At 40.9% G+C, this 23,338-nt stretch overlaps 1 protein-coding gene across 1 annotated transcript in view; it reads right to left on the bottom strand.

Moving 5' to 3' along the window:
• The window catches only part of GNPTAB (N-acetylglucosamine-1-phosphate transferase subunits alpha and beta), a 50,787-nt gene extending 28,246 nt beyond the window's left edge, over positions 1–22,541 (bottom strand). Inside the window, exons 1-7 of the mRNA XM_067469235.1 lie at positions 22,198–22,541; positions 17,624–17,709; positions 5,587–5,706; positions 3,633–3,674; positions 2,496–2,701; positions 907–971; positions 444–578 (exon numbers count right to left, since the gene is read on the bottom strand). Coding sequence (XP_067325336.1) covers positions 444–578; positions 907–971; positions 2,496–2,701; positions 3,633–3,674; positions 5,587–5,706; positions 17,624–17,709; positions 22,198–22,314 — 771 coding nt within the window. The 5' untranslated portion in view covers positions 22,315–22,541. The remainder of the gene's footprint in view (positions 1–443; positions 579–906; positions 972–2,495; positions 2,702–3,632; positions 3,675–5,586; positions 5,707–17,623; positions 17,710–22,197) is intronic.
• Between the last annotated feature and the right edge of the window lie 797 nt (positions 22,542–23,338).

Below are 23,338 nucleotides of genomic sequence, written 5' to 3'. Positions count from 1 at the left end.
GTAGAAGAAAATTCAAAAGTGGGTTTACTTTCAAATAACTAAGAAGAAATAGATGAAACAAAGCATGTTGAGGATTTTTGCCGGGCAAATGCAAAGTCAGATGGATTATTCTGCAGACCCACAAGTTATACTTTACAGTGAATCATAAGGTATCACTCTGAAACATGGAAAATGTTTTTAAAAATCGGATTGACTATGTTTGACTATCTATCAAAGTACTAATGTAAATAGGTAGCATAACAAGCACTAGATATACGTTTAAGACAGATTTTGGAAAAGTTTCTTGCTCATACTTCAAAAAGCAACAGTTCCAAGGTCTGAACTTGGAAAAACAAAAACAACACTTTTTAGCAGAAGTGTCATTCAACCTTTCTTGATTATCCATTAGTTTTAGCCACTGATACAACTGAAACGTATTGTTCCTAAAGCCAAACGATATATACCTGTTTTATTTTGGAGGCAAGGTTTTCTGGTAGTTTTGTTCTCAGTTGGTTTGTCTCTTTGAATGTAAGTGGAAATCCTTTGAGGAAAACCAAGTCTGGCATTATCACTAAACCAGGAACTTCTTTGTCTGTTGTCTGTAAAAAAGGAAATTTCTTAACATGGACAATATGATTGCTCAAAACAACTTGACAAATATTGATTTCTCATTTTATCCCTGAATCTAAAACATTCTAGTTCTAAATAGAAACATAATATCAATTAAGAATTTCTATGAATTTCTAAACCTAGAAACATAATAGCTATGCGTCGATGTACGATTATGTTCATCTAGCTGTCAGTTTGTCTGACTTATATGTTTCTCTCTCTCTCTCTCTCTCAAAAGTTTGGATATTGGCTAGCTTCTGAGAAGCTTACATCCTCGTTTTCCAGTGAATAAGCTGGTATAATTTAAAAGGTACATACCAAATAACCCCTCCACACTGCTTGCCTCTTGTTCTCCTTTAGGATCTGAGAATGGGCATCTTCAGCTGGAAGAGAAAGGAATTCAAACCACAAGTCACTTTCTCATATTCTATATTTAGTAAGCCTCAAGGCTAAGGAAAGAAACATTTGCACCCAGGAAATCCACTGCTTGACCCTAGGGTCTCTTTTGCACAATAATTACGGTATGTCACTTTAATGCCACATTAATTGCCATAGCTCCACTGTAGTGATTCCTGAACTATTTACTTAAGTGACATATTGAGAATTCTCTGCTATGGAGCTCTAGCCACTCACTAAACTACAAATCCTAGAATCCTACAAGATGCAGCCAGGGCAGTTATATTGGTGGTGGTTGTTTATTTGTTTAGTCACTTCCAACTCTTCATGACCTCATGGACCAGCCCACGCCAGAGTTCTCCATCGGCCGTGACCACCCCCAGCTCCTTCAAAGTCAAACCAGTCACTTCAAGGATACCATCCATCCATCTTGCCCTTGGTTGGCCCTTTTTCCTTCCACTTTCCTGTTAAGTTGGTATCCATGTGCTATAACTATGGGGGGTGAAAAGGCTCCAGGAACAGGCAACGTGTGACTCTTTAGATGTTGCTGGACTGCAACTCTCACCAGCCCTAACTAGCATAAAAGAATAATGGGAATTGTAATCCAGTACCCACTTCTGGATGATACCATGTTAGCTTTTACATTAAGAGTATGAGACCCAAGGATGTATCTGATCAATTAGTAGATAGTGCCAATATAGGCTGAACATCCCTTATTCAGAATGCTAAAATAGGAATTTTTCCAGAGAGCAGCTGAAATAGTCACACCTTTGCTTTCTGATGGCACACTGTACTCATGCTTTCTTTCTGAAATCCAAAACTGTATTTGTCCCAAGCACTTTGGATAATGGATACTCAATTTGTATTTCCATTAATAGATGGACAAATTTACTAGCAACATATTAAGATGCCTCTTTAAAAGAGAATGAATTCCTGGAAGAGCTAGCAGTTTAGGGGCCGAACATCATTGTGAAGAGGGAGTATTAAAAACAATTATCTTCAAATGGATGCATAAGTATTTATTTTAATGGCATAATTTCAAATAAGTGACACAATACGTTTGCTTCATTGTAGAAGTAGCTGTGTGACAGAGGGAAGAGAAGGGTTCCCGTGTTGCCCAAGCATGCATACCCTCTATCCTCCTTCTATAGATTTAAGAAACAATGGTCCTTTAAATAAAACAACCCGTGCATGATTGATGCATAATTCAATGTTACTTTTATTAGAATGGCACCATCCCAGTGATATTTTTGCATAAAATCTTAAGGGTGGGCACCTAATCACTACGTGTTCCACTTTTGTCCACACAGAAGTAGACCAAATGCCTTGACCATTTAGGAAGCGATTATTTTTAGGATACATTCTCCTCTGGCTATGTATTCAATGACATCCTTTAATAATCATCACAAGATGACAAATATGCCCTACAAATTGGTATGAAGTAGTAGTCTACAGCAAAACCTAACCCTCCTGTTTTCAGACAGGAGGAGGAGATTAAAACAGATCCTCACCTTCTTTAGAACTGTCGAAAACAACTACAGTAACGTTGGTAGAAGGGTTTTTTGGCTTTGGAACAGAGAAGAACTTGTTGGCAGATCTCAACAGGGGATAGACAGATGGCAGGTCTTTGAGAGTGATGTTGCTTAACAAGGCAGGATCCAAGACAAGCATTGGCACTTTGATGCAGTGTGTCAGTAAACACTCCAGTTGCTTCTCACTGCAATCAAGAGAGAAGTCGACAGCATATTCATTATTCCCAGGTTCAAAATCATTACATGACTATTTACCTCAGTCAATGTTTGATTAAAGAATAACCCCCAAATAAAGTACAACTACTGCTTCTTTTTGAAACAAAGGGTGTATCTGCACTGTAGAATTAATGCAGTTTGACACCACTTTAACTGCCATGGCTCAATGTTATGGGATCCTGGGAGCTGTAGCTTGTTGAGGCACCAGCACTCTTTGGCAGAGAAGGCTAAAGCCCTTGTTAAACTAAAACTCCCAATTCTGAATATCTCACCTAAGTCAATTCCCTAACATTGATTGAGCCATGATAGATAACAAGGTGTCAAACTGCATTAATTCTACAAGATGTATCCTTAGTTTTTTCCAAGTGCAATCAAGTTTTTATTTTGAAAAGTCTGATCACGCAAGATTATGCTGCTGTTATGTACCTTCACATCATTTCCAACTTATAGCAACCCTAAAGTGAACCAATCATAGTGTTTTCTTAGCAAAATTTGTTCAGAAGTTTGTCTTTCACTTTCTCTGAGGCTGAGAGTATGTGACTTGCTCAACATCGCCCAGTGTTTTTCAAGGTTGAGTGAGGATTTGAACCCAGGTCTTCAGAGTCCGTAATCCAATGTTCAAACCACGACACCACATGGAATCTATATATTATGTAAAGCATGTTTGTTTTGACCAAATATAGAGTCCAGATATAAATGGATTAGGAGGTAGAGTGTGTACCCTCCTGCATGAACATTATTTAGGTAGACACATAAGAAGTGTAAACATGTATGCTACAGTTGGACAAAAGAATCAATGTAATCAATGTAATGTTCAGAATGCTAAATAGTCTATGCACTAGTTTTTAAGCAAGATGGGTTGTAGAAAAAGTTCCAAAAAGTATATTGTCATTATCTTACCTTTTCTTAGTTGGTTCTGTTACATTCTTTCCAAGAATTTCCCTGAAGAAAAAGAAAATTTAGTTACTATAACAAAGGCAATTCATTACAAAAATGAAATTGTCTTGTCGAAGGCTTTCGTGGCCAGAATTACTGGGTTACTGTGAGTTTTCCGGGTTGTATGGCCATGTTCCATTTCCTAAAGAGAAACAAAATAAACACTGCTGGAGAAATTTTATTTCCACTTTCTTCTAGGTTGTTTTCTGGGCTTCAAAAAAAGACACAACTCAATTAAAGCAATCTATGTGTCAATGTGTTTTCAAGGCCTGTAGTCCTTGTGGAGAACTGCTGCCACTCTATAAAGAGGTTGATTGCTTTAAGTGTGGATAGATATACTCTATGCTACTTAATATAATAAACACAGCCAATTGCGAAAGCACAAATTATCTTAACTGCAACAACTGTTTGTCAGGATTTTTAACAACACAATGTTCTTGCCATCTGATCTCAAATTGATAAAACACAGAAGATAAAAGGAACAAAGGAAGCAAGTCCCTGTTTCTATCTTCTTACGATGTTCAACATGTTTTGAAATTTTATTTTATATTTGAAAACATGGTTAGCTAGACGATCCCTATGGGAAAAAAAATTAAGAAAGTTCATTTAAGGTAGGAGCAAGAAACAAACCCCAGGAAACTAGACCAAGGGCGATAGTAATTTAATTTCTAACACCAATCAAAATTTTGTATAAAAATAGACAAGATGAACCAAAAATAAGGAGAAGTTGAAAGAAGACAGTTTTTTGGGACAGCTTCTCAAACTGGGTCATGGTGAACTCCCCTGAGTCAAGGAAAAGGAAAAAAAACAAGTAACATTTCCTCAGAATAGTGACATTTTCTTCTTGGTTACAAGATGATCTGGTTCTAAATGAGTTAGTAAGATTTTGTGCTCAGCAAGCATGAAAGAACATGCTTTGTTAGCATTTCTTCAGTAACCACAATGTAACAGGTATTAAATAAAATACAAAGTAAACACTCTAGTCTCACAAGGATGTGGAACTGCTTCCCTCATAGTATTCCCCTACTAATCGTAGTGTCAGAAGCAACTTGAGAAACTACAAGTCGCTTCTGGTGTGAGAGAATTGGTCATCTGCAAGGACGTTGCCCAGGGGATGCCTGGATGTTTTTGATGTTTTACCAATCCTTGTGGGAGGCTTCTCTCACGTCCCCGCATGGGGAGCTGGAGCTGACAGAGGGAGCTCATCCGCGCTCTCTCCAGATTTGAACCTATGACCTGTCGGTCTTCAGTCCTGCCGGCACATGGGTTTATGTTGTTATGACTGTGTTTGTTTGTATTTTATTCATTGATTTTAATTGTGTCTTTGTTTTTGAGCTTGTCCCTTTGTAAGCCGCCCCGAGTCCCTTGAGGAGATGGTTGGCGGGGTATAAAAATAAAGTTGTTATTATTATTATTATTATTATTATTATTATTATTATTATCCCACTGCGCCACCAGGGGCTCCGATCGTAGTGGCTAGGGTGAAATGAAGTGGAGTTCAAAGTATTTGGAGGGCCTGATGCTGCCCAAAATTGTAACTTTATGGCAATGAGCTGTTGGGTCCTTCAATTCTCCAATCCTATTGTACAAAACACAAAGAAGGTGTTTAACCCACCAAACTCCTGCTAGCTGCTAGCTCTCCATACCCAATGTTTTTGAAATGTCCAATGTGCAAAATATAGAGGAATACACACACTGTCACATTCATCACACATTTGTTTTTTCAGAAAATCTCTCAAATATGACGTCAATTTCTGTTCCCAATATGAGAGGGACTTCAAAGAAAAGAGATGTTTTTATGCACTGGGTAAAGGGCCAGGATCATAAAAACCTCCTTGAGAAATAAACGTTTTTGATTTTCTGCTGCAAGCAAGCAAGGACAGCCTGTCATATTGTGCTCCCAGAGGGAGATTCTTACCTCATTATTCTCTGTTCTTCCTCCATCTGTTTCCTCACTTGTTGCAACTCCCTGATCAACTCAACATCTGTGCCATTCACCCAGGTGTACACCACATCAATGGGCATAGGCAAGCAAAGCCTAAAGAAATCAAAGAGGAACCTGATCAGCATGCCCATTTTAAATCAGGTAGTGTTTTCCAACAGAATAAATGATATCCTATCACAAGGAGTAAAGAACAACCAATGGAATATGGACATGAAAGATATTTGACATAGTTAAATCATTCACTTAAGGTTCCTGGTTCTTCACCAGTTTTTGATCTTTATCCATGAGTTTCAGTTGCAACAGCTGAAGAGTACAGGCAGTCCCCAAGTTACAAACATCTGATTTACAAACAACTCATAGTTAAGAATGAGGGTGACAACAGGAAGTGAGGGAAATCTACCCCAAGGAAAGACAACTCACTCCTGGAAGAGTTATCACGGGGAAAAGGTGTCTCAACTGAAGCTCTGTCACCAATCCTTTTCATATCAAGCCTTTTTTTTTTCAAAATCCAATTCTTACAGGGACAGAAAGTGAGCAAAACCTTCTGAACAGGGGCACAAATAGCAAAACAAACACCACAGGGGTGTTAACCTTTTGCTATGCTATCCAAAGCTTTTATTTTTATATACATACATACATACACGCATACATATATATAAATATATAAATGTACCTGTTCCAACTTCCAAACAAACTCAGCTTAAGAGCAAACCTACAGAACATATCTACATATCTTGTTCGTAACTTGGGGACTGCCTATATACACTTGGAATTTGTCTCACTCCATTTTTCATCTACAGCTAGAAAGCTTCTTAATCCTCATCAAGCAGACTGGATTTAAAAAAAAAACAAAAACCTCTTGGTTTGAATGATTTAATCATGAGTATTTGCTGACCCGATGAGAATTCCAGTCTATTGCAGGGTATAAAAATACTCCATGTTGTTTTCGAGCGCAGAGTGATATTTCACCATCCTCAAAGACTCCCAGCCCCAGAATACATCTCACATGAGATTGAATACTTGTTTAGAATTGATGTTAGCAAAACAAAAACTCCTCGTAACTAACGTAACTTCTGTGTTTTAAAAACACAATTCATCTGTTTTCAAATTGAATATGACAAAAGCTGAGACTCAGGGATATTGTTTACAACTCTTCAGATGACAATAACATAAAATGCCTATCATATAAAATGTGTCAATTCTGCTATGAAGTTTTATTCTAGGGAATAAAATCTCTCATCCGTATGAATGAGAGTTACAATTCATCTCCTTGTGGCTGTTTTTCTTTCTTTCTGATAGCCTTAACTTAATTACTTTTCAAATATTTTGTGTCTATTTATTTCTTTACTTATTTCATTTCTAACCCCGCCTTTCTCAACCCAAGAGGGGACTCAAAGCGGCTTACAAATCCGGCAAAAATTTAATGTTGCACAGGTAAACAATAAAACAGATTTCATAAAAAATATAAACACTCTACGCACATAAGCAATTAAAACTCATAATCATCTATTAAAACAGATTAAAAACCACATATAAAACGCCGAGTCATAATCTCATATCTCATAATACTCTTTTAGATAAAATCCACCACAGTGGACAAAGAATATGAAGAAGGCTAGCAGGTAGGCATGAGCAACTGATGAGGGATGAACCCAATTTTTCATCCACTGCAATCTTTTCACCTTGCCTAAAGTGCCTCTGCTAAAGGATCTTAATCTTAACAGAAGGTATCAGATAGCCCCCAAGTAAAGCCAGACAACATAGTTTTCCCAAAGGCTCAGGCATGCCATCACAAATATAATATGTACCCAGAACTTGATGTAATTTACCACACATTTTGAGCTGAATCTTTCACTTATGTCACTGCGACTGCAATTATTGGCCTACGGTGCAGGTATAATTTTCACAACTGAAAGGCCCTTGCATTCAGCACTTACTTGTCTGATACTACAGAATATAAATCGGATTTCTTTAATTATACAAAAATTATATATGCATTATATGGTTATTCTGCTGCTCAAAATTCTTAACACTCCAAAACAGGCATTTCTTTTAATTACTGAAGAACAGATATTTTTCTATAGTCAGAAAATTAAATCTGCACAGCTATATAAAGTAAAGGCTCGCTTTGGCCAAATAACAACTGGGTTTTGTTTTTTTCCAAATGCTGATCCCGGCTAGAAAACAGCTCAAGTTAAATATGGAATCCCTGGTGAATGTAATTTTAGTTAAGGAAAATTAAATGTTTATTGTCTCTGTCCAATCCTTCAAATGCTGGCAAACCCTTCTAGGCTGTTTAAGCATCCAAATTAATTTTACCTAATTTCTTTTTAATCCAACTGGTTTACACAAAGAGACTGGCAGAGATGCATGACAGAGAAAACAATTGCAAATTCCTTTCACTCTGTCAGTGGCTTTAAATACCGTTAGGGCTCATGAGGCGCCACTGGCAGATATGTGTGGAAGGAAAGCTCTTAAGCAGCTCAACTCTTCCCTCTTCTGGATAAAAGCATCCGTCATTTCTTCGGAGCTTCTCAGAGTTTGTTGCACTTCCAGCATTTTCAGTGGTGAGTTGTGCGCAGGGAAGTAAGGGACATAAACCTTTTGAAATTCCATTTTCACCAATGTAAATACATCATTTTACTATTTTTCTCCTCACTGCAGAGAATAATTGAAAACTGTACACTTTTCAAAGACTATTTCAAATGCAAGTAGGTTTTGTTTTGCACAGAAAACAAAAAAAATACCCTGAACCATTAAGCTACAAAATGTTCTGTAATTTGTTTTTAATCCAACTGGTTTGTAGAAAATATGCAGCCAATACTGTCATTTGTACATCACTCTAAGTGTTATAGACTGGGTCAATTCAGAGAAAAAAAGCAAGAAAAAATATAAGTATAACAACAACAACAAGAATTTGCAGACTCCCTAAGGGTTCTCATATAGTGATATAATCGTACTGAGCTTGCTAGAAAAGGTAAAGGTTTCCCCGACGTTAAGTCTAGTCGTGCTCATCTCCATTTCTAAGCTGAAGAGCTGGCACTGTCTGTACACACCTCCAAGATTATGTGGCCAGCATAACTGCATGGAACATTGTTACCTTCCCACCGTAGGAGTACCTATTTATCTACTCACATTTGCATGTTTTTGAACTACTAGGTTGGCAGAAGCTGGGCCTAACAGCAAGAGTCACCCCGTTCCCCAGATACAAACCACTGACCTTTTGGTCAGCAAGTTAAGCGGTTTAACCCACTGTGCCACCAAGGTTTGCTAGTTACAGGAAAAAAGAACAAAGTTTTATCTTCTATTTTGAAAACCTACAACCCCTCTGTAAAAATCCAAATTTTGTACAAAAATGAATTAAAAAAATCCCTTGCCATTCTATATAATATACTATCATATTAAGACTTTGGAAGGAGGGCTTCCCCCTATTAAATATTCCTGTTTCAAGAACTATTATCACTACGTTTAAGAAGAACAGCAAAACATCAAAAGCCAAAATGCAAACACAGTAAAGACTACACTGAGAAGAGGAAGTCCTAATAGATAAAGCTAAAATGTACATACTGTTAACCATCTCTTGGCATTGTGGTTTATAATGATAGTACTGTATACTCTGTTAGATAGCAGACTCTGAGCTATCAACCTCCATTACAATATGATTTATATCCTTCCTTCTCATACAATATGCTTAAGGTGATTTACATCAAAATGGCAAAGGCAACAGAGTAATTGCTCATAAATCTTGTTTGTTATTGGCCAAATTTGAACAGAGAGAGGAGGCACAATTTATCATTAACCACAATCAGATGCTCTGAATCTCCATTTGGATGTGAAATAAAGCAAATGAGTCTCGGACTTGTTCTAGCCCATTGATCTAACAAGTAAACACAATGTGTTACTGAAGCTGAATATCAAGCTGGTTATTTATTCACATTATTGATCTACTAATGCTACTACAGCTATTAGTGGTACCAGTATCATTAATCCTGTCCGAAAAAAGCATAATGTTGCTAACAAGCCATACTAAAACCAATGAATTAAAAACACATATCATGTCATCAATTTGCTTGTCAATTTATGGTTTTCTTAGGGAAGGAATATTCAGAGGTGGTTCTGCCAGTAACTTTGAAGTACTGCTTACAGTACCTGGGATTCCTTAGCAAACTCTGATCCAAGCAGTAACCAGGATTAACCTTGTTGAATTTCCAAGATCACAGTATTTGGTGCCTTAGTTTAGGGTATCTAAAACACCAGTTTGAAAGCCAGCATGGTGTAGTGAGTGATCTGAGCACTGGATTACAATTTTGAAGACAAGGATTCAAATCCCCACTCAGCCATGAAAAAACACTAGATGACCTGTACTTTCAGCCTCAGAGGAAGACAAGACAAACACCACTCCTTGCACATATCTTGCCAAAAATACCAAATGATGTGTTATTTGGCTGAGGAATACTGTAAGTTGGAAATGATTTAAAGGCACAGAGCAACCAAAAAAAAAAAAGCCACCAATTGAAATTTATTGTTTCTAACTGTAGGGAGCCAGTTAAATGACTGATAGAAAGAATCCCACAATTAGGGTACCATCATAGAGGAAATCTTGCCATACACAGTAGTCCTATGCAAGACACTAATCTCAGCATTCCAAGCAGAGCTTTCTTAATTGGCCTTAAACTGGGATTGGATTAGTACTAGATCCCGATCCAGTTTTGGCTGTAATCATCAGGATAGTGTGGGAGACTGAGTTTGAATTTCCTCTTTGACATGAGGAGCACTCCATACCTTTGGGTTAGTTACTACAGCCAAGGATGGGCAGACTGCAGCTTGCAGGCCACATGTAGCCTCCTTATTCCACATTTGTAATCCTTGACGTCTACCACCAATCCCCAAAAAAATAAAAATTCAACAAACACATGAAAACACACCAAAAGATCCTACCCAGACAGCCAGAAATACTCCGTAATACCCCCATTGTCTTCTGCAGTTCCTCCCAAATTCAAGTCCGGAAATGACTACAGATGAAAATACCCTAAAGGCTCCAAATGTTGTCTGATATTGGACGCTAAGCAAGGTCAGCCCCGATTAGTATGTGGATGTGAGACCACTAACAAATTCTGGATGCTGTGGGCTACATTTCAGAGGAAAGAAATCAGCTATGAATATTCCTTGCCTGTGTAAACTCTATACAAAATTCATGGTGTCACCATAAGTTGACAAGCAACTTGAAAGTATAGATACAACTAAGGCTGGAGCAACACTGCCATATAATGCAGCTTAAACAGTATTATATGGCAGTATAGATCTGGCCATAAAGAAGAAAAGAGAGGTATTTGTGCTCATGGCGGGGGGACATCTGGGAGAAAATAGCCCCTGTTTTCTCTATACAGCTTTCCCATCCTGTTATACTCCAATAAGCTCCGAGGATGACTAAAAGGATGACATGGAGAAAAATATGCATTTCAAATCCATTTTCTTAGATATTTTTGTGTGTCAGGAGCCACTTGAGAAACTGCAAGTCGCTTCTGGTGTGAGAGAATTGGCTATTTGCAAGGATGTTGCCCAGGGGATGCCCAGATGTTTTACCATCCTGTGGGAGGCTTCTCTCATGTCCCCACACGTGAAGCTGGAGCTGACAGATGGGAGCTCACCCCACTCCCTGGATTCAAACCGCCAACCACTGGTTTGTCTTGGCCAAGAAAAGCCAACTGTATGAACAGCAAAGTCTCTTCAGAGTTTCAGACAGCATTTCTTGTCTGGTACTCTCCAATCCACAATACCATTCAGGTCTAACCCATTTTAGTTTTTGGATTCAAACAAAATCTATGGTATGGTGGTACAACTATTATATAAAGGTGTTGATAAATATTAACACTGCCTCCCTGATTTTCCCTGTGCAATACTGGTCTCAAAAGCAATCAATCAAATTATTTGCAGAACCTGTTCACCACTCAACTAACCAAACAGGTTTGAACCACCTCAAACACAACCAAAGGTATTATTACACCATGGACTCAAGAATGTTCTGACTCCATTTTACCATAAAATCCCCCTAACATGGGGAACGATGTTGACGTTGGCTCTACATATGCAACAAATCTGAAGTGCTGGTGTGGGACAACACATCTGTGATAGTTAAGACGGGTAAGGGGGGGAGGCTGAATGGATGCTGTTTCCCCTGTTCTAAAAATCCAGAAATGGTAAAATATGTCTATTGATATAGGTCCAAAATTACACAAATTCTATAGAGATTGACTGTCATTTATCTGGAATTCTGAAATCTGGAATACTCCAACATTAAAAATGTCCACATGGATGGCTGGGATAGTACATAAAACATTTACTTTCTGATAGTTCAGCACACATAAACTTCGTTTCATGTGCAAATGTATTAAAATATTGTGCATAAAATTACCTTCAGGCAATGTGCATAAGCTATATATGAAACATCAATGAATTTCAGGTCTAGACTGGAGTCCCATTTCCAAGATAGCTCATTATTTATGTGTATCTGCTGAAACCAATTTATACGATTGCATCAACCACATCCTGATTCAGCTGCTGCATACTGAAAAAAAAATCCCATTCATCTTCTTTCAACAATGAACAGAAATATTTCAAGTGAAAGGCCGGAGACAGAGTGGCATACGAGATTGAGTGTTGGACTACAACTCTCTGGAGAGTAGGGCTCAAAACTTTGCTCAGCGTTGTCAACTCAGTGGGTGGAATTGAGCTGGTCATACACTCTCAGCTGCAGAAAATTCCTTGATAGAGTCACCTCAGAGCAGCCATTTGTTAGAAAGGATTTTAAGGCATGCAACAATAATAAAGGAAAAAGTGTTCACATAAACCAGGGGTCCTCAATTTTTTAAGCAGAGGGCCAGTTCACAGTCACCATGACTGTTTTTTGGGGGGGTGCTTATTTGCAGTGCAAAAAATATGAAAGAACAATACAATATTTCAAATGAAGACCAATTTTAAGCAACATAAACTTACCAGTATTTCAATGGGAAGTGTGGGCCTGCTTTTGGGTGATGAGATATTTTTTTAATTTTATTTATTACATACATATCTATCCCACCCTTCTCCCCACATGGGGACTCAGGGCGGCCTTACATAAGCACCCAACGATGCTATCAACATATACACCAATAAAATGACAATTAAAACAGTAAAATCCATTTAAAACATTGTACAGATTCAACAAATAGTCAAGTTAATTAGGATTACAGTGCCCAAATTCGGCACGTAAGCACGAATGATGGAACATGAAAGGCACTGCAGACTAATTCAATCAGAGAAATCAGTCATAGCAGAGCACTTGATGAACCAACCTGGACACAGCAAATTATTTGAGAGCACAGAAATGCTGGAAAACTCTAACAACTACCATGTCTGACTATACAGAAAAGTCATTGAAATCCACAAGCTTGTGGACAATTTCATCAGAAAGGAGGAAACCATGAAAATGAACAAAATCCAGCTATTAAAAACTCTAAAATCAGGACAATAAACAAATAAATAACAACAACAAAAACAACAATAATAATAATAATCTGGTGGTCCCAGTGGTGATCGGCACACTAGGTGCAGTGCCTATAGACCTTGGCCTGCATTTAAACACAATCCGCCCTGGCAAGATTACCATCTGCTGGCTGCAAAAGGCCATCGTACTGGGATCTGCATGCATTATTCGCCGATACATCACACAGTCCTAGACACTTGGGAAGTGTCCAACATGTGATCCAATACAACAGCCAGCAGAGTGATCTTGTTTACTGTGGACTCATCTTGTTGTGTTTCAAATAACAACAACTTTATTTTTATACCCTGCCTTCATCTCCCCAAAGGGACTCAGACGGCTTACAAGGGGACAAGCCCAAAGAGCACAGAATTAAGACATAACACAATAAAATCAAAACAAAACAAAACAACATAAGAACGTATCACAATCAAACATAACATCATCAAAACAGTACCATGCTGCGCAATAGAAATGCTGAGTAGAGAGGAACACTCAAAAGGCAGGGGAGTTCCAGACAAGAATCTATCAGGGCCAATTAAACATCCCAACAAAGGTTAGAGCTACAAGCTGGGTAGATGCGGGGAATGCCGTGGATGTAGCGTACCTGGATTTCAGTAAGGCCTTCGACAAGGTCCCCCATGATCTTCTGGCAAGGAAACTAGTCCAATGTGGGCTAGGCAAAACTACGGTGAGGTGGATCTGTAATTGGTTAAGTGGACGAACACAGAGAGTGCTCACTAACGCTTCCTCTTCATCTTGGAAAGAAGTGACAAGTGGAGTGCCGCAGGGTTCCGTCCTGGGCCCGGTCCTGTTCAACATCTTTATTAATGACTTAGATGAAGGGCTAGAAGGCATGATCATCAAGTTTGCAGACGACACCAAATTGGGAGGGATAGCCAATAGTCCAGAGGACAGGAGCAGGATTCAAAACGATCTTGACAGATTAGAGAGATGGGCCAAAACTAACAAAATGAAGTTCAACAGTGACAAATGCAAGATACTCCACTTTGGCAGAAAAAATGAAATGCAAAGATACAGAATGGGTGACGCCTGGCTCGAGAGCAGTACGTGTGAAAAAGATCTTGGCGTCCTCGTGGACAACAAGTTAAACATGAGCCAACAATGTGATGTGGCGGCAAAAAAAGCCAATGGGATTTTGGCCTGCATCAATAGGAGCATAGTGTCTAGATCTAAGGAAGTAATGCTACCCCTCTATTCTGCTTTGGTTAGACCACACCTGGAATACTGTGTCCAATTCTGGGCACCACAATTCAAGAGAGATATTGACAAGCTGGAATGTGTCCAGAGGAGGGCGACTAAAATGATCAAGGGTCTGGAGAACAAGCCCTATGAGGAGCGGCTTGGGGAGCTGGGCATGTTTAGCCTGAAGAAGAGAAGGCTGAGAGGAGATATGATAGCCATGTATAAATATGTGAGAGGAAGCCACGGGGGGGGGGGGGGGGGGAGGGGGAGCAAGCTTGTTTTCTGCTTCCTTGGAGACTAGGACGCGGAACAATGGCTTCAAACTACAAGAGAGGAAATTCCATCTGAACATTAGGAAGAACTTCCTGACTGTGAGAGCCGTTCAGCAGTGGAACTCTCTGCCCCGGAGTGTGGTGGAGGCTCCTTCTTTGGAAGCTTTTAAGCAGAGGCTGGATGGCCATTTGTCAGGGGTGATTTGAATGCAATATTCCTGCTTCTTGGCAGGGGGTTGGACTGGATGGCCCATGAGGTCTCTTCCAACTCTTTGATTCTATGATTCTATGATTCCCTCAGGCAGCAACCAGCCAGATTTTTAAGCTGCAAGGCCATTAAATGCTAATCAAGGTGGCCATTTGCAACATTCACACTCGCCTCAAGCAGACAAGTGTTCTTTCTCCCACCCTGGATATTCCACAGATATATAAACCTCACTTGCCTAGTTTCCAACAAACCTCACAACCGCTGAGGATGCCTGCCATAGATGTGGGTGAAATGTCAAGAGAGAATGCTTCTGGAACATGACCATACAGCCCTGAAAACGCACAGCAACCCAGTGATTTCGGCCATGACAGCCTTCAACAACACAGGATTGTTGTTGTTGTTGTGTGCCTTCAAGTCGTTTCAAACTTAGGGCAACCCTAAGTCTAAAGTTTAGGACAAGTACTGGGTAAATGACATTGGCAGAGTTACACCCAGCCTGCGGGCCTTAGTTTGGGGACCCCTAATATAAATCATTACAATTCTCAGCTTTGTGAGAATTACTACAAATTGATAACATTCTTTTTTAAAAGATAAGACTCGATTTCACGACATATTTTTTGCTGAATTTATGGAATTTTAGACTTTCTTTTCAATGCTATTTTAACTAATTATTTCAGATACTGCTTCTACAGAAAAATGACCTTAAGGACCACCGTTTTATACTGATATCATTAGTCAGTGAACTGAAGTGATCTTGAGACTCCTTTGTAGGTTACAAGCTTTCATCTCACAATGACTCAGAATCATTAATGCCCTGTGACTCTTTGGGAAAAAATAATTTAGACAGTAACAAATGAGTAATCAAGACTGAACAGCTACTGCCATTCTTCACTTCCACTCCACCCCATTTTTTACTGAACTATAAAACTTTGTATTTTTCTCATTTCCTTTCTCACCTACTAATATGCTTCCATAAAACAAAACTCACATGTGACCTTAACGAACAAATGCAATATTTTGGCAAATGATTACTCAGATTCAACTGTTTATCTGTTTTATGGTATGCATACATCTGGAGGTAACCTATAAAGTTTGTACAGATCAAAAAGCAGGCAGATATCATGTCTATTTCTATTTCATTTTTACTTAAATGCTAAACCAGACTTGAAATCAAGACTTGAGAGAGGGCTGAACTAGGTATTTATTGCATCTCATGAATCCTACACGGAGATATAAACAAATCTACATGCAGTTTCCAGAGAGCAGGGTTTTGTTTTTAGTGTCAGGAGCGACTTGAGATACTGCAAGTCGCTTCTGGTATGAGAGAATTGGCCGTCTGCGAGGACGTTGCCCAGGAGACGTCTGGATGTTTTACCATCCTGTAGGAGGCTTCTCTCATGTCCCTGCATGGGAAGCTTGAACTGACAGATGGGAGCTCACCCCACTCCCCGGATTCGAACAGACCTTTCGGTCAGCAGTCCTGCTGGCACAAGGGTCTAACCCATGTGCCATCAGGGGCTCCAGCAGGGGTTATTGTGTTGTATATTAATCTGCTGCTGAGACAGGGCTAATCCTCATGAGTTGTTCTCATGACTAATGTTACTGTTCCTGAGACTGCTGATTGCTGTAAGGATAAAGTGAGGGCAATTAGAACTATATACTCCATATTGATTTTTTAAAATATATATATATATATATATATATATATATATATATATATATACACACATATGACCCTATATTTGTTAGTAGGCTGCAACTCCCAGAACTCCTCATCATTGGCTAGGCTGGTTAAGCCTGTAGGACCTGCTATTCAACAATATCTGGAGAGCCATCAAACAGAACTTATCTTGTTTAAATAAACAAATAATGAAAGTTATATAGATCATTTACTGGCACCACATCCTATTTGCATTTACAAACTAATCAGGGTTAGGGCCAGTTAGCACCTGGAAAATGAGAAATATGAAGTACTATAGGCTGTATTTCAGAGGAAGTATTTCTTGCTATAGAAAAAACTATAAAATTCGTGGTAATAGAAAGGCAATTTAAATACACAAGCACACCAAGTTCTTATATCACCATATTGGTTTTCACAAACATTACAAGCAATTTATTTTTATGTATTTATTTAGTATATTTATATACTGCCTTTCTCATCCCTGGGGTAGGGGGGACTCAAGTCAGTTTATAACATATTAATGGCAAAAATTCAATGCCAACATACATATCATAAAATCAAATCACATAACTAAACACTGACAAATAACTATAAATTAAAATCATTAAAACCATTAAACATAGGCAACATATAAACATTAAGACAAAGCAACAAAAGCAACCTAATATAAATATTAGAATCACTTGATCCAAAAATCGTCCACCGTGGCCATTACGATTGTCATAGCACATATTTCCTGATTATTCTTTGAAAACCTAGTTCAATACAACGCATTCAGAAAGCTTTCATATGGAAAAGATTTGTCAGCTTTCTCCTGAGTCCCACCTTACAGAAAAGTACAGCCAGATTGTTTGTTCTGCAGTGTTCTCCAAACCATCAGATATCTGTCTCATACAAACCAAGGAACAAAAGGAAGGGAAGACAAATATAGTACCAGGGTATGGGTAAAAGATGCACAGGACTTTTCCTTACAATCCAAACTGTTTCAGTAGCATTGACTGATGGTAACTCAAGCAACTGTAGCTGATGCTGATAGGAATATTTGTTGTTTTTCGACATCAGTACCACGTATTTGCCAAAACACGAAGAAGAAGCACTGTTGCTCTAGCCCACCTGAGACGTACCTGTTCTGGAAGGATTTCCCAGCAACGTTGTCTCTGTAAGAGTCAAACAAGACATGGTACTGGTCCTGACTCCACTCTAGAACAACCTACAGAGAAAGAATATTTGGGATCATTTCCTAAAATGTACTAATTTGACATTTAAGGCCTAAACAGATTGCCCCGGCCTTTATGTTTGGAGACTTGAACGTCCCTCATATTATTTATTTATTTATTTACTTACTTTATTTATATACCGCTTTTCTCAGCCCTCAGGCGACTCAAAGTAGTGAACAACATCAATACAAAACATCACGATAAGTATAGGGCAATTAAAAACAATTGTAACATAAATCATTAACATTAGAATAACAATCATTAGCGCCTCAACAGTAAAATCAGAATCCAGTCTCATCATCCATTATTCCATTCCTATTATATTAGAGCAGTGGTTCTCAACTTGGGGTCCCCAGATGTTTTTGTCCTACAACTCCGAGAAATCCCAGCCAGTTTACTAGCTTTTAAGATTTCTGGGAGTTGAAGGCCAAAAACATCTGGGGATCCCAGGTTTAGAACCACTGTATTAGAGGATTTTGCAAGCAGTTTTGAGGTAATCGGTTCCAGCCTAGTTTACCTATCCAAACACACCTCTCCCTATGAACCATCTAGGCACTTAAGATCGTCTGGTGAGGCCCTGCTCTTGGTTCCGGTCCCTTCGCAGATGTGATTGGTGGGGACGAGAGACAGGGCGTTCTTAGCGGTGGCCCCTCGGCTATGGAATGCCCTCCCTAGGGATATTAGAGCGGCCTCTTCCCTTCTAACATTTCAAAACAGAGTCAAAACCTGGCTACTTGAGCAGGCATTTGCAGACGCAGTGTAACAGACTAATTGAGATCCACGCAACGACTGGACAATGCAATGGAAAAATTATTTTAGTGATGAGATGCTGAGGACTTGTGTTTTATAGTTTTTATTGTTTTGTTTAGCCTGCAGAAGAGAAGGCTGAGAGGAGACATGATGAGGGCAATGGATCAAGATGTGAGGGGAAGTCATAGGGAGGAGGGAGCAAGTTTGTTTTCTGCTGCCTGGGAGACAAGGATGCAGAACAATGGCTTCAAACTACAGGAAAGGAGATTCCACCTGAACATGAGGAAGAACTAACTGTGAGAGTTGTTCAGCAATGGAACTCTCTGCCCCGGAGTCTGGTGGAGGCTCCTTCTTTGGAGGCTTTTAAACAGAGACTGGATGGCCACTATCAGGAGTGCTTTGAATGTGATTTTCTTACTTCTTGGCTAGGGGGTTGGACTGGATGACTCACAAGGCTCTTCCAACTCAATGATTCTATGATTCTAATTCATTAGGTTGTTGTAGTTGTTTTAAATATGAAACCGATTACACTTTCTTGGATGTTCTGATTTTAATGTTTGGAACTTCTGGTTTTAATGTTTCCATGTTTCAAACTTCTGGTCTTAGACCATAATAACATTCATTCATTCAGTTATCTAGGAAATTCTGGGAGAGATGGTTTAAGCCAATAACTTTTCTGAGCTTTAATGCAGACTCGCATTAATTCCTCTCTTATCTATGTCAGTTTGTCCTCCACTGATAAAGCTGTTCTAATTGCCCCATGCGTATCTCTGTTGCCCTACCTAGAAACATTGAAAGTCAACACAATTTTGTCAACCTCAAGGATTGATTTTAAAACAAAACTCCAAACATGGAGCTGTAGCATCCTTGGATAAGTCTGCTCTCTCGTTTTACTCCACATCAGCGAGATAAAGGACAGATGCCTCAGTTGCAGGAACAACGTCACCATAAACAAAAAGATAGCCCATTGTGCTCTCTCTCAGCAAAACTCAAAAAATTCTGGCCTGCATAAATAGGAATATAATGTCTAGATCCAGGGATGTCATGCTAGCCCTCTATTCTGCCTTGGTCAGACCACACCTGGAATACAGTGTCCAATTCTGGGCACCGCAATTGAAGGGAGATGTTGACAAAGTGAAATGTGTCCAGAGGAGGGTGACTAAAATGATCAGGGGTCTGGAGAACAAGCCCTATGAGGAGCAGCTTAAAGAGCTGGGCATGTTTAGTGTGAAGAAGAGAAGGCTGAGAGGAGACAAGATGAGGGCCATGGATAAATATGTGAGGGGAAGTCTTAGGGAAGAGGGCGCAAGCTTGTTTTCTGCTGCCCCGGAGACTACGATGCACAACAATGGCTTTAAGCTACAGGAAAGGAGATTCCACCTGAACATGAGGAAGAACTTCCGAACTGTGAAAACTGTTCAGCAATTGAACTCTCTGTCCCGGAGTGCAGCGGAGTCTCCTTCTTTGGAGGCTTTTAAAAAGAGGCATGATGGCCATCTGTCGGGGTGCTTTGGAGGCAATTTTCCTGCTTCTTGGCAGAAAGGGGTTGGACTAGATGGCCCATAAGGCCTCTTCTAACTCTATGATTCTAAGGGTGAAAAGCAGTGAAGGAGCAAAATCCTTCCCTGCTCGAAGGCAGGTAATATTTAGGGCCCAAAATAAACCGAGATGGGAGAGATACTGGGAAAAACTGGAAAGGAAGGAGATGCAAGCATAGCTGGCACACATAGATGAGAAATGATACCTCAGCAGGATCTTTCAGGAGATAATAGGGTCTACAGCAGGCATGGGCAAACTTGGGCCCATCAAGTGTTTTGGACTTCAACTCCCACTGTTAGGAGTTTTCTGGGCAGTATGGCCATGTTTCAGAAACATCTCGCCAGCATCTATGGCAGGCATCCTCAGAGATTGTGAACAATCAGGGCTAGATAACACTTCCCAAAAAAGGATTCCCCCATTCAGGAAGCAGTCAGACCTTGAAGCTGCAAGGCTTTTCAATGCTAATCAAAGTGATTAATTGTAACATCCACACCTACCTTAAACAGACAAGAGTTCTTTCTACCATCTGGACCTTCTGCAGATATATAAACCCCACTTGCCTGGTTTCCAACAGACCTCACAACCTCTGAGGATGCCTGCCACAGATGTGGGTGAAAGGTCAGGAGAGAATGCTTCTAGAACATGGGTATACAGCCTGGAAAACTCATAGCAACCCAGTGATTCCAGCTAAGAAAGCCTTCGACAATGCATAGTAAGACTATTTGTCCATGAGATATGCTGCCTGGGAGTGTGGCAGAATTTCCTTCTCTGGAGGTTCTTAAGCAGAGGTTGGAAGGCCATCTGTTGGGAGAGTTTTCATTGTGTGTGCCTGCATAGCAGGGATGGGGTTAGACCGGATAACCCTCGGGGCCCCTTCCACACAGCCCTATATCCCAGAATATCAAGGCAGAAAATCCCACATTATCTGAGTGTGGACTCAAGATAACCCAGTTCAAAGCAGATATTATGGGATTTTCTGCCTTGATATTCTGGGATAGAGGGCTGTGTGGAAGGGTCCTAACTATGATTTTAGGAAGGTCTATGAGGCAAAGGAGGCTCATGGGGGACAAAGCTGCATATACATCAGGCATGGGCCAACTTGGGCCCTTCAGGTGTTTTGGACTGCAACTCCCACCATTCATAACAGACTCAGGCCCTTTCCTTTCCCCCCTCAGTCGCTTAAGTATGTTAGAATGTTAAGGTTGGCCAATCAGAAACCATATGCAAATTAGGTCGCAATAGCTCATGCATGGGTCAACTTGGGCCTTCCAGGGGTTTTGGATTGCAACTCCCTAACAGAATGATGGGAGTTGAAATCCAAAACCTGAGAGGAAAAAGGAAAGGGCCTGAGGCTGTTAGGAATGGTGGGAGTTGAAGTCCAAAACCTGAGCGGGGAAAGGAAGGGGCCTGAGGCTGTTAGGAATGGTGGAAGTTGGAGTCCAAAACCTGAGAGGGAAAAGGAAGGGGCCTGAGTCTGTTAGGAATGGTGAGAGTTGGAGTCCAAAACCTGAGATGGAAAAGGAAGGGGCCTGAGGCTGTTAGGAATGGTGGGAGTTGAAGTCCAAAATCTGAGAGGGGAAAGGAAGGGGCCTGAGGTTGTTAGGAATTGTGGGAGTTGGAGTCCAAAACCTGGGAGGGAAAGGGAAGGGGGCTGAGGCTGTTAGGAATGGTGGGAGTTGGAGTCCAAAATCTGAGAGGGAAAAGGAAGGGGCCAGAGGCTGTTAGGAATGGTGGGAGTTGGAATCCAAAACCTGAGAGGGAAAAGGAAGGGGCCTGAGGCTGTTAGGAATGGCAGAGACAGTCCAAAACATCTGGAAGGCCCATGCCTGCTATAAATGCAAAGGAGGACCAGAAAGAAAGCTGGCTATGAGTGCTCAGAGAAAGAAAACAAAGCCCATAAGGCAGATTCTGGGAGTTAACACCGGCCATGCATGGAAAGGGAAAAGACGCTCCATATGGCAGAGGAGATCAGCTGGTTAGACATGGAAAGGGAAACCAAAGAGAAAGGGGAGAATTAAGGTCTATAGGTTGGGAGAAAGGCTTGCTATGAAGGCAAAGAGAAAACAAAGCCTGAGGAGGCTTTGGGAAGATCAGCTGGCTGTGGATGCAAAGGAAACAAGGTAAACAACAAGGCGGCGTGGGAAGGGGTGGCCCTCTGTCCCGGGGGCTTCTCCTGCTGCTCACTGGCTCACCTCTCCGAACTGCAGGGCGGAGACGACCACGAGGACGAGGCCCCCGAGGCAAAGGCAGGGCCCATAGCGGTGCGACAGGCAGGTATAGGTCTGTCTCTGGAGGAGCTTCAGCAGCATGGCCCGCCGGCCAACATCCCTCCCGGGGCACGACGCTCCTGCACAGCCCCACTCCCACTCCTCCTCCTCCTCCTCCTGCTTCCTTTCTTCTCTTAAGATCTGCTAGCAGAGGGGCTGCATGGTCCCCGCTCCGGCTCCGGCTCCTTCCGGGAGCGAAAGGACAGCCGAGCGCTGCGGAGCCGCGGAGACAGCGCGCCCCCTGCAGGCCGCCGAGCGCCTCGCGGAAGGGAAGAGCAGAGCAGAGCAGAGAGGAAGGGTCACGCACGCGCGTGTGCTCTCTCTCTCTCAATCCCGTGACTCCAGGAAGGGCGTCTCCCGAAAGGGGAGGAGGAGAACAAAGCAGGCACCCACTGGTCCTCTGCTTTCCCCTTAATGCACGTTGTGGTGACCCCCCCCCCAACCAAAAAATTATGTCCGTTGCTACTTCACAACTGTTATTTTGCTACTGTTATGAATCTTAATGTAAATATCTGATATTCAGCTGGCAGGCCTGTAGCGAGGGGGTGGTGTTAGGGGTTCAACCCCCCTCCCAAATGTTTCAGATTTTTTAAAAAAACCTGGTTTACTCATGAATTTAAACTGGTTAACCAAATCTCCATGCTAAGTCTATGAGATGCAAAAAATTAAGAGTCCCTCCAGAACTGCAAGCACTATGTCAAGCAAATATTGACAATTTATTCACACTGTCATTACTTGCAGCAATAGCCGATGTAGTGAAGCAACCAAGTTGGGGGTGTGTGTGTTGAATGCTCTCATTAAGGAGGCCAGACTTGGTGGAGGTGGTTGACAGGAGTTGAGCTACAGGCTATTGAAGGTTGTTCTGCCCCCTGCTGTGCTCTTTTCTTCAGCGTGAGCTAGGAGGCAGGTTTCAACCCTCCCCCCCCCCCCCCCCCGAAATTTTCAACCCTTCCCAAAATTTTCAAACCTTCCCCCCCCCCCCCCGAAATTTTCAACCCTCCCCGAAATTTTTTTCTGGCTTCGGCCCTGCCCCTTAATATACGTTGTGGTGACCCCCCCCCAACCA

Source organism: Anolis sagrei, chromosome 5 (genome assembly GCF_037176765.1).
Source record: "Anolis sagrei isolate rAnoSag1 chromosome 5, rAnoSag1.mat, whole genome shotgun sequence".
Lineage (NCBI taxonomy): Eukaryota > Metazoa > Chordata > Lepidosauria > Squamata > Dactyloidae > Anolis > Anolis sagrei.
The sequence above is the reverse complement of the archived record's forward strand: the minus strand, read 5'-3'. Positions and strand labels throughout refer to the sequence as shown.